The 11,409-nt window shown below is 39.5% G+C and overlaps 1 protein-coding gene across 1 annotated transcript in view; it reads right to left on the bottom strand.

Moving 5' to 3' along the window:
- Positions 1–11,409, bottom strand: part of LANCL3 (LanC lantibiotic synthetase component C-like 3 (bacterial)) — a 51,335-nt gene that overhangs the window by 7,243 nt on the left and 32,683 nt on the right. Inside the window, exons 3-4 of the mRNA XM_014545374.1 lie at positions 9,097–9,220; positions 4,769–4,966 (exon numbers count right to left, since the gene is read on the bottom strand). Of these exons, the coding sequence (XP_014400860.1) occupies positions 4,769–4,966; positions 9,097–9,220 (322 nt within the window). The remainder of the gene's footprint in view (positions 1–4,768; positions 4,967–9,096; positions 9,221–11,409) is intronic.

The raw sequence follows: 11,409 nt of genomic DNA, 5'->3' as shown, positions 1-11,409 counted from the left end.
AACCCATTGTGGCCCTCGAGTCAAAAAGTTTGCCCACCCCTGCATTAGAGGTTACTTTCAGGTTTTAATACTATAGAGCAAAACTTCTCAACTGTAAAAGGCTCACAAATCACCAGTGTATTGGTAAAATATCCATTCTATTCTTGTAAGTCTGAGACAGGGCCTGAGGTACTGCATTTCTAACAAGTGTACTGCTGGAGACCACATTTTGAATAGCAAGGCTATAGAATTTCCTATAAGGGAGTCTTATTTTACCTGTGAAATTTATTTTAAGTTGTTTGAATTATATTGTGGTATTAATCCCTGGAGAAACAACAACAATTACATAGATTGATAAAAATTCATAATTTATAAATATTTAATAATGCATACTCTGGAAAGTATTATGCATATTTGGCTATTTGGAATGGCTAAATGTTTATAGTTTGCCCATTCTTCTCCTCCCCCAAGGTTCAGAATCTGTAATGTTAAAATACTTATAACTATACACTTTTTAAGAGCAAAACTGGGAGTCCTGCCAAAAATAATAATGATCCCAAATGACTTAGCCAAGACTTCTACTGCAGCTATGAAATTAGTTCTTCCCAACTTGATTGTTCCAAGGAAAGACTTCTCAACAGAGGCAATCTCAATTACACAGGCAGGAACAGAAACAAGAGAAGTGACAACTATTAATAGAAACATTTCCCTCAAGTTTTTGGTGCTCATATTCATAGAGGAGATTAGTAACCCAAGATCACTCTCTCTCCTGCATGGCCTACCTTATTCTTATATAAAGTAGAAAAGACTGGAAGTATTTAACTAACTCATCAAGATTCTTTCTCCCTTTCATTTTCTTTCACTGGGCTCTTTACAATTCTGCAGAAATAGGATTACTGTGTAGAAAACTGGTAGCAATATATAAAGAAATCCTGTCCTTAGAAACTCAAATTCTGCCTGATAAAGGTTGGATTGACTTTCCTGAGCCTTTGTGGAAGCAGCAAGTTTTGCATCTACTAAGCAAATTCATGTCAGCATTCCTAATGGTCTATAAATATATTTGATTTTTGGATTTTCCTTTGAACCAGTTGTAACACCTTTCTAGTTGTCTTATATTAACGAGCAAATAAAATCATTCATGTGTTTATATTTGTCTGAGACTCATGACTTTATTCTCTTTTAAAACTATCCTTTAACACTTTCTATGATTAACAATTACATAACAGGCTCTCTTCAGCTAATGCTTTCCAATCAACCACTGAAAATGGTCATCTATAGAATTGTTCTTCTGTTTTAGGAACAAAGTGTCTCCCACCAACTAAAGGATGATTTTAAAAGAAATGAACTTATTTAGTTATATATACAGGGTGTCCCAAAATATATATACACACTTCAACAGCTGATAGCTCGATTTTGAAAATGAAATGTATTTTAATAAAAACTGCCCTTACAATTATTCAAAGTGTGTGTGTACACATTTTGGGGAATGCCCTATATATTCATTCACTGTATCTGTTCATTTGAAAGTGTTCATTGATTATCTACTGTATGCATAGCATGGCTGGCTTCATGGGCATGTAATCTGTACAGTCTCACAAGGATCTGATGCTGTGTTTAATGCTCTGCTGTTGCCATCTTGAAATTCTTAATAGTTTTTAAAATCATTTTCAAATTATGTAGCAAGTCCTGGCCCTGGGTTTACAAAATAAGTGCTAAACATGACTCTTGCCCTTCAAGAAGGCAGTGTCTAGAAAGGGAGGGAAAATTATATACATGTGACTAACACATAATAGGACATGTAGTTCATTATGCTTTTGGAGAATAAAATGAATGGTACTATAAATTATACTAGAGGGACTGGAAAAGTGCAAGTTCCCTGAGGGAGACAGTCAAGTGAAGTAGGTTTTTCTTCAGGTCTTTGTAGGATGCATAGGAAATTCCAGGCTCAAGGTTAGGGAGAGAGAGCCTTTTAGGTATCCAGATCAGCAAGGGCAAAGATTCAGAGCCTGGACAAACAAGCTACATGAAGACCAGTTGAGCAGTATTCTAACCAACAGGACAGAGGGTTGGAAGGGTAGACTGGGTTCACATTAAGAATGGTTTTACAAATCAAATTAGGCATTTGGACTGTATTCTGTGGGCAACAGGAAACCAACCAGTGGAAGTTTTTTGGTTGGGGATTGGCTGCTTTTTATTTTTAATGACGTGATTAGTATTATAGACAAAATGGCCCACACTGGTGTCAGGAGATACCTAAAGAAGGGCAATGGGGTAGCTATGAACTAATCATGTTGGCAGAAAGATGGCAAAGAGGCTAATGAAAGAGACAGCTCACAGGATTTGGTAGCTGTTTAGATATTCATTGAATACCTACTATATGCCAGGCAAAGTAGTAGATGCTAAGGTTTTAAAAAGCCTCTGCCTTCATAGTGTATACCACCTAACTAGAGGCATTAATTATGCTATGTGAAGGGGAAAATTAGACTATGTTGAAGCACACAGGAAGGCTCCTAACCCACACCTGCAGGTATGAAAGGCCCATGAGGGGGAGTGGCACCATCTATCCTGAGTACCAAAGGTTGAGGAGAAATTAGCCAGGTGAATTGAAGGCCCTTGGTGCTCTGCTGGATCTCCTTGACCTTGCCAGCAGGTGCACCCATCTCCCAGTTGCTATGAGCTGGCTGCTAACAAAGTTCACAGCTTCCCTCTTCTTGGAAGATTTGCCCTCAGCCAAATGGGAGGCTAGGCTATGTGCCCACCCCCCAGCAGATTTCAGCCAGTGACTGACACAGGGGTACAAAAGCTTAGCCTTAAGACAAAAGACAAACCAATTCTGTGGTGTAATCTGTGCCTCTTAGCTTCCCCTCAAAATCCAGGTGAAACTAGTCTCCAGATGAGACATAGAAAGCCCTTTGTGACCCAGCTCCCTACTCTGTTCTCCTGCTATTTTTCCTCTATTCCCTACTTAATGCTTTCCACTTTGGTAAAACTAAACTATTCATAGTTCCCCTTCCTTCACTATGTGGTCTCATGTCCCTGACTGACTTATTAAAACAAATTTTCCACCTTTCTTGGCCTGGTCAACTTATCTCAGGCATCACCTCCTTCAGGAAGCATTCCCTGAACCTGGAGGAATACCAGGAATCACTTCTCTGAGCTCCCATCACTCCCTATACAAACCTTAGCACTTATACAGTATCATATTAAAATTTTCTGTGAGCATATCTGCCTCACCTAGTGCAAATTTCCCAAGAGCAGGACCTCTTTCTTGTTCAATTTTGCTCCCCTAATTTGTAACACATGGCAAGGGGTTCACAAATGTCTACTGACCCTGTATTGTCTCATTTCTCATCCCAACACAGTCCAACACTGAGTGAAGATGAGAGATGTGAAAGGAAGAAGGGCTGAGATGGTCCAATTACTATACCAGGCCATTAATCCCAGACAGCTAATAGGTATTGATCCTATGGTTCTGGCAAAAGAGAAATACCCTCTTCCTGCAGTTTGGGTCATGGAATGGTACATGGAAGGAACGTTGGAACTCTTCTAAATCTATTGTCTCCTAACCAGACCTAATGAAATCCACAATAAGACTGATTAGTCTAAAAGGAAGGAATGTTGGATTTCTTTGATTTTTATGGGAACTGTGACATTTCATTATGGGAATGCTAAGGTGCAGTGATAATTTAAAAAATCCTGAGTCAGCAACAATATATGCCTTTGCCAAAGACAATTAGAGGAGGAAATTATTAGTTAAGAACTATGATTTTAGAGACTAGATATTTGAAAACATGCAATTTAGCACAGCCTTGTGACAGCCAGACTTGGCACATACAGTTTCAACATACTGGGGATCACCAGGCAGGTCCATCCTGGGATCAGTAATTTCATGCAGTCAGGTATTGCATTGCATTACAAAGCTTAGTGACAGCAACATCTGTACTGCACAAGCCCTTCTTGTTCTCAATTCAAAGTTACCTACCCAGGTGTCCTTGTGGAATTATTTTTTAAAACAGCCACACCTGTGTTTCACACAGAGGAAAGGAAATGCCCTGTCAGTGTTACCACAGGGATGATGTAAAATAATGCAATATAGAGTTTATTTTAGCCACAGCATTTGTTTTAATGGTTTTAAAATGACTTTTGTCCTTTATTCCAGAATCATTAAGGCTATGACGAGGTCATATGAATATGCCTGCTATACTTTATTGCATTTAGTGAGAAAAAGTATGTGCCACACTGTCCTGTGATAGAGGACTGGATAAAGGAGATGTGGTACATACACACAATGGAATACTACTCAGCCGTAAGAAAGGATGAAATAGCACCATTTGCAACAACATGGATGGACCTTGAGAACATTATGCTAAGTGAAGTAAATCAGACAGAAAAAGCTAAGAACCATATGATTTCACTCATATGTGCAACATAAATCTGAAACTTATGAACATAAACAGCAGAGTGGTGGTTGCCAGAGAGAAGGGAGTGGAGGGAGAAGGGAGTCCTAATATGAAGTTACAGGAGAAGATCTGACTTTGGGTGGTGGGTACATGGTGCAATATACAGATCTCGTAACATGAAAATTGACACATGAAACCTATATGTTCATGTTGACCAATGTCAGCCCAATCAATTTAATAAATACCATTTTAAAAATTTTCATATTGACCTTTTTATCTCATGTAGTAATGAAATAAGATGAGAAATAACCTCACTTTTCAGAAAATACATCTGTCTTTATCTAAGCTTGATGAAAGGCAATGTTTTCAGATAATAATGAGTGTGAGACCTGGGGCGCCAGGGCACCAGTGTACCAGCTCATTCTCTCTCTCAATGGCCTCGCCAAGCTCAGGTGGCCAGTTGCAGTTCTGCTCCTGCTCCATGAGGAAGTCCACACTCTGCCATACAAGCTCCTGATCTGAGGGCTTGATGTGCTCATAGTAAGAAAGAAGCATCTGGAGAATGGATGATAGGCCATGAGCTGCTCCTATATTGACAAAGCATAATTAATACACACAGTTTAATTTAGTGTAAAGACAATCATCTATATATATAAAAGCATAAGCAATGGGCCGACTGGTCAACTGGCCAATGGCCAGTAGCTATGATGTGCACTGACCACCAGGGGGCAGATGCTCAACACAGGAGCAGAAACTACAGCCTTGGAAACATGGAACATACTGATGAATCTCAGAGGGAAGGGAGGAGGGGAGAAGGCAGAAAGATATTAACCAAAGATCTTATATGCAGCCTTAACCGGTTTGGCTCAGTGGATACAGCGTTGGCCTGCAGACTCAAGGGTCCCAGGTTCGATTCCGGTCAAGGGCATGTACCTTGATTGCGGGCACATCCCCAGTAGGGACTGTGCAGGAGGCAGCTGATCGATGTTTCTCTCTCATTGATGTTCCTAACTCTCTATCCCTCTCCCTTCTTCTCCGTAAAAAAATCAATAAAAAATATATTTTAAAAAAATTTTTAAAAAAAGATCTTATATGCATAATAGAGGCCTGGTGCCATGCACTGGTGGGGTCCCTTGGCCTGGCCTGCAGGGATTGGGCCTAAACCAGCTCTCTGACATCCCCTGAGGGGTTCCTGATTGTGAGAGGGCACAGGCCAGGCTGAGGGACCCCACCGGTGCACGAATCCGTGCACCAGGCCTCTAGTAGTAAAAATAAAAAGAATGGCAAATTACTTCCAAGCACACATAGTGATATAATAGTTGAGTTGTCAAAAAACTTGGCTTCTGATAAAACATGGGTTAAAGCAGGGGTCAGCAAACTATAGCTTGTAAGCCAAATCTGGCTCACTGCCTGTTTTTGTAAATAAAGTTATTTTTTAACTTTTTAAAAATTAATATTCACCCAAAGATATTTTTTTCCATTTCATTTTAGAGAGAGTGGAAGGGAAGGGTAGAGACAGAGAGAAACATCGATGTGAGAGAGACACATGGATTGGCTGCCTTCCACATATGCCCGGACTGGGGTCAGGGATCGAGTCTGCAACAAAGGTATGGCCCATGACCAGAATCAAACCCATGACCCTTCTAGAGTCCAAGGGCCAACACTCTAACCACTGAGCAAACTGACTAGAGCTGTAAATAAAGTTTTATTTTTTAATTTTATTTATTTTTTATTGATTAAGTTATTACATCTGTGTCCTTATCCCCATGTTACCCCCTATTCCCCCCACTCATGCTCTCACCCCCCTGTTGTCCATGTCCATTGGTTAGGCCTATATGCTTGTATATAAGTCCTTTGGTTGATCTCTCCCCCTTATCCCAACCCTCCCCTACCTTCCCTCCGAGGGCCGACAGTCCGATTGATGCCCCTCTGTCTCTGGATCTGTTCTTGTTCATCAGTTTATGTTGTTCATTATATTCCACAAATGAGTGAGATCATGTTGTATTTATCCTTCTCTGACTGGCTAATTTCACTTAGCATAATGCTCTCCAGTTCCATCCATGCTATTGCAAATGGTAAGAACTCCTTTTTTACTGCAGCGTAGTATTCCATTGTGTAGATGTACCACAGTTTTTTAATCCACTCATCTACTGCTGGGCACTTAGGCTGTTTCCAAATCTTAGCTATGGTGAATTGTGCTGCTATGAACATAGGGGTGCATATATCCTTTCTAATTGGTGTTTCAAGTTTCTCGGGGTATATTCCTAGAAGTGAAATCACTGGGTCAAATGGGAGCCCCATTTTTAGTTTTTTGAGGAAACTCCATACTGTTCTCCACAGTGGCTGCACCAGTCTGCATTCCCACCAGCAGTGCACAAGGGTTCCTTTTTCTCCACATCCTCGCCAGCAATCGTTTATTGATTTGTTGATGATAGCCATTCTGACAGGTGTGAGATGGTACCACATTGTCATTTTGATTTGCATCTCTAGGATGATTAGTGACTTTGAGCATGTTTTCATATGTCTTTTGGCCTTCCTTCTGTCTTCTTTTGAAAAGTTTCTATTTAGGTCCATTGCCCATTTTTGATTGGGTTATTTATCTTCCTTTTGTTTAGTTGTATGAGTTCCCTGTAAATGTTGGAGATTAAACCCTTATCAGTGATAACATTGGCAAATATGTTCTCCCATGCAGTGGGCATTCTTGTTTTTTTGTTGATGGTTTCTTTTGCTGTGCATAGCTTATTATTTTGATGTAGTCCCATTTGTTTATTTTCTCTTTAGTTTTCATTGCTCAAGTAAAGTTTTATTGAAACACACCATGCTCATTCATTGATCTATTGTCTATGGCAGCTTTTGTGCTACAATGGCGGAGTTGTATTTGTGAAAGAGACCATAGGGACCAAAAAGCCTAAAATATGTATTATTTATTCTTTAAAAAAACAGTTCAGCCCTACCTGGTTTTGACTGTGGATAGAGTGTTGCCCGAAGACTGAGAATTCCTGGGTCCGATTCCAGTCCAGGACACTTTCCTTGGTTGTAGGCTTGATCTCTGGCCCTGCAACCAATTGATGTGTCTCTCTCACATACATATTTCTCTCTCTGTCTCTCCCCCTCCCTTCCACTCTCTCTAAAAATCAATGGAAAAATATCCTTAGATTTTTTTTTTTTAGTAATCAACCCATTTTAGAGAAAATATTTTTTAAATTGTAATTAACATATTGATAGCTTTTATGAAAATGCTCTTAAAGTGCTTGAAAATAATTTGTTCTTGGTATCCTAAACATTCATTCATTCATTCATTCATTATTCATTAAAAACATAATAATTAATTGCCATGGCAGCCCAGGTCTCATACTCATTATTATCTGAATTGCTACTATGTGCCAGATACTGTTTAGTGGCTGAATGAATATAGATCAGTGAACAAAACAGACTAAATCCCTTCTTTATTGATCAAAGTAGGGAGTTGGTGGATGAATACCCCACCTTTGGCTGGGACAATTCTGATGCATGTTCTATAAAATCTCTAAGAATCCCCAGTGGCATTGAGCCTCAGTTAGCCACAATTGCTCATTACTATGTACTCACTTAACTTATTTGTCTACCCTGTCTTACTGCCTCATTCTTCTACCAACACTTTCTCTGACCACTTCCCAATTAAACCATTTACATCTTGTCTCAAGGTCTGATTCTAAGGAAAGTTAGACAGGAACTTAAAGATTCTTTTAGAAAACTCTCAGAGAACTGCTGATCTATAAGCTCATTGTTTATCAGTCATTTATTCATTCATTTGGGTACCCTCATTTTGTACAAGTTCTTGGTAAAGGTCCAGAGATCACAAAGATAAGCGAAGGGCCTTATCCTGTAGATGCACAGAGCCCATTAAGGCAGTTGGACAGGTAAGCCACTAATTATACAGTCTAATGTGATAAGGGCTCCAATAGAAATGTGGCAGGGTAATGTGATACGAGCCAATTTTGTTTCAGAGCAAAACCTGAACTGGTGAACATTTCTCTAGAGAGGGTTCAATAAACCCATTTCCCCAAAGCACAAAGTTTCTCAACAGATCTAATGATGTTTGAATAGAGTCTTGAAGTCTGGGTATAAGTATTACAGATAGATGAAGGGGTTAGAGGAAGTCAGACATTCTAGGCAAAAGAAGCAGGCACAAAGGTTAAGACATGAGAACATTTTGCTTATAGTAGATTATGCTGGACAGAACCAGCAAGGGGTAGAGATAAAGTCTGAGTTTGGAGAAGGAGACAGGTGATCTACAAAGAGCCTTCCAAGTCATGCTCAGGGGTAAAGGGAGTAACTAATTTTCAGTCACGTGCCTCATAGCTCAAAAGTCACCATTGTTATTCAGCAGTCTTTTATTAATCAACTAATATTAAAACTTGAGAATGTTAATGGCTGAAACCTATTTCCCTGTGTAGAGGCACTATTTGCAATAGGTGTGTGAACTATTCACAAACTCAGCAAACTTAGGCCAATGAACTCACAATTTAGAATAAGGAAAGTAATTGTTAAAATAGCTATGTTTGCATCAGGTAGACTGTGGAAACAAATATTAAATTGATCACTATTTTATTTTTAATGACATTTTAATATATTTCTACTTAAATGAGTAATGATGAGCTATCTCAAAAACAGATCTTCCAGTATTTAGTCAATGCTGATATTAGAGACTCCATCTTTTGCCAGCACCTTGACTCACCCAAGTATTCAGATCCATAGTAAGAATACATCAGAGGGAATGGTTTCCTCTTTTTCATGGCATATTGCTTTCCGGAGTCAAGAATTGCTTGGCAAATTGATTTGATCTGTGCTGGAGTCAGCACCTGTGTAAGGAAATCAAGAAGCAAAAGTCAAATCAGGATCTTTTTTTCTTAGACACCGGATTCTCTTGCTTAAAAATCAATGAACATATCCCCCAAATATCTTTTCCTAGGTGTATATAAGCTTTGCCAATCATAACTTTTTTTTTAACCACTGATTCTCTCCTTGTCATTTATCTACTCTCTTCAGAAAATTTGCTCAGAAAAGAACAAAGACTGGTCCTAATCGATTGTGCTTTTACTCCTGGTGCATGGTGCAGGTCTGGTCCAGACAATGGGCCTTCAATTTGTGTCATTTAGACAGTGTTCATAAAGCCACAATTCTATGATAAGCTGCTGTATGACAGACTCACTTGTGGCCTTTGGCATTCCTGAATGAAACCAAAGTCCAATAAGTACCAAAGCAAAATAACTTTTAATATCAAAATGATTCTGAATCGATTATAGCTAAAATGCAATGATTTGCAGTTGTTATTATTTTATTCAATCTAACCACATTTTTAGGACTATAGAGATTAAAATGTTCTTAAGCCTACAAAGCACCAGTGAGTTTATTAGGATTACTAGAGGCCCAATGCATGAAATTCATGCAAGGGTAGGCCTTCCTTCCCTGCTGCCGGCTTCACAGCTTCGTGGCCCTGTCCTTCGCTCACACCCACTTTGGCCTGGTGCTGCCCACATCCACCACCACACACCACCGGTTCTGTGATTCCACGGAGCCCCCCCACAATTGATCGCCCTGTAGAGGGTGGCCTGGGCCTCCCTCTTTGGGGCAATTGGAGCCCCACAATTGATCGCCCTGCTGGCTGGTGGCCTGGGCCTTCCTCTGTCAGGTGATCATGGGGCAATGGCGGGGCCCCCCGACCAATTGCATCGTACCCGCCTTGGCTGACCTGGCGCCAGTGCGTGTCATAGTGTGATCATCTGGAATGTCGTTCTGCTATTTGGCCATTTGGTTGATTTGCATATTATGCTTTTATAATTATAGATACTCAAGTTTGCAATGTTTTCTGTCTCCCACTCTTCCTCTGGGCACATCAGATGCTCCCTTTAGCAAAATCCTGTATCACCAAAACTCTTTGGTGTAGCACTTACCACCTGGTGTATTATATCTCTCTCTACTAAACAATCAGTTATTTGAGGGCAAAGATTATGGCATCTCATCATTTTGGTATCCTTGTTTCCTAACACAGAAACTGAAAAGGGTCTTTGGTAACTGATGAGTAAGTGCCATGTTTACTGGCATGAAAGGCAGAACCCTCCCTCCCCTCTTTCCTTTATTCCCTCTCTAACCTCACCAGTCCATCCCTCTTTCCTTTCCTTCCACAATTATTTCTTAAACCAGTACTATATGGCAGGAAAGCCTACTCTAGATGCTGGAGATACAACAGTGAACAAAATAGACAAGACCTCTGCTTTCATAAAGTCAATCTTTCCAAAAGGCAGACCTGCACAAGAAAAGTACCAGTCAGAGTAAACACACACACACACACACACACACACACACACACACACTACCTAAATTTTAAAGTTTGGCCTTGGCCTGATTGATTGAATCTGGGATCAAGGGAAAAAAAAGTGTCTTGGATTTTTTACCTCTCTCCTAAGACATCAAATTTTATTTTCCTACCTGCTTTCTGCCATTTGACTCACTAATTCCTTTTGAAATGAAATACTAATGACTTCTTAATTCATAACTTTCTCCTCTGATTTACCCAACATTAGAAGGGTAAAATATAATCTAGGTTTGGGCATACTGAAATCTAGTATTTAATTTGGAAAAGTAATTACATAAAGTGAAAGTTGTTCATTAATTAATTCTGCCAATTAACATTTACTGAGCTACTATTCCAGTAAGGCCCTGTGCTAGGTATTGTGGGGGAAATTCTAGAAAGCCTAGGACATATTTTTTCCTTACAGGGAACATACTAATCAGCACTGGAGAGAAAAAATAGAGCAATTAAAGTTCATGAGCCTAGAGATGGAGAGAAACAGTAATGTAGAGTATAGCATGCAGACAATGAAGCACTACTCAGCTTGACTAGAATTTTACTGTCTGCTTGGTTTCCAACTGGCTGCTCAGAAACAATTTTTTTTAATTTTTTTTAAATATATATTTTTATTGCTTAAATTATTACAAAGAGTATTACATGTTTCTCCTTTTTTTCCCCCGCACTTGACAATCCCCTGGC

Source organism: Myotis brandtii, unplaced genomic scaffold (genome assembly GCF_000412655.1).
Source record: "Myotis brandtii unplaced genomic scaffold, ASM41265v1 scaffold404, whole genome shotgun sequence".
Classification (NCBI taxonomy): domain Eukaryota; kingdom Metazoa; phylum Chordata; class Mammalia; order Chiroptera; family Vespertilionidae; genus Myotis; species Myotis brandtii.
The sequence above is the reverse complement of the archived record's forward strand: the minus strand, read 5'-3'. Positions and strand labels throughout refer to the sequence as shown.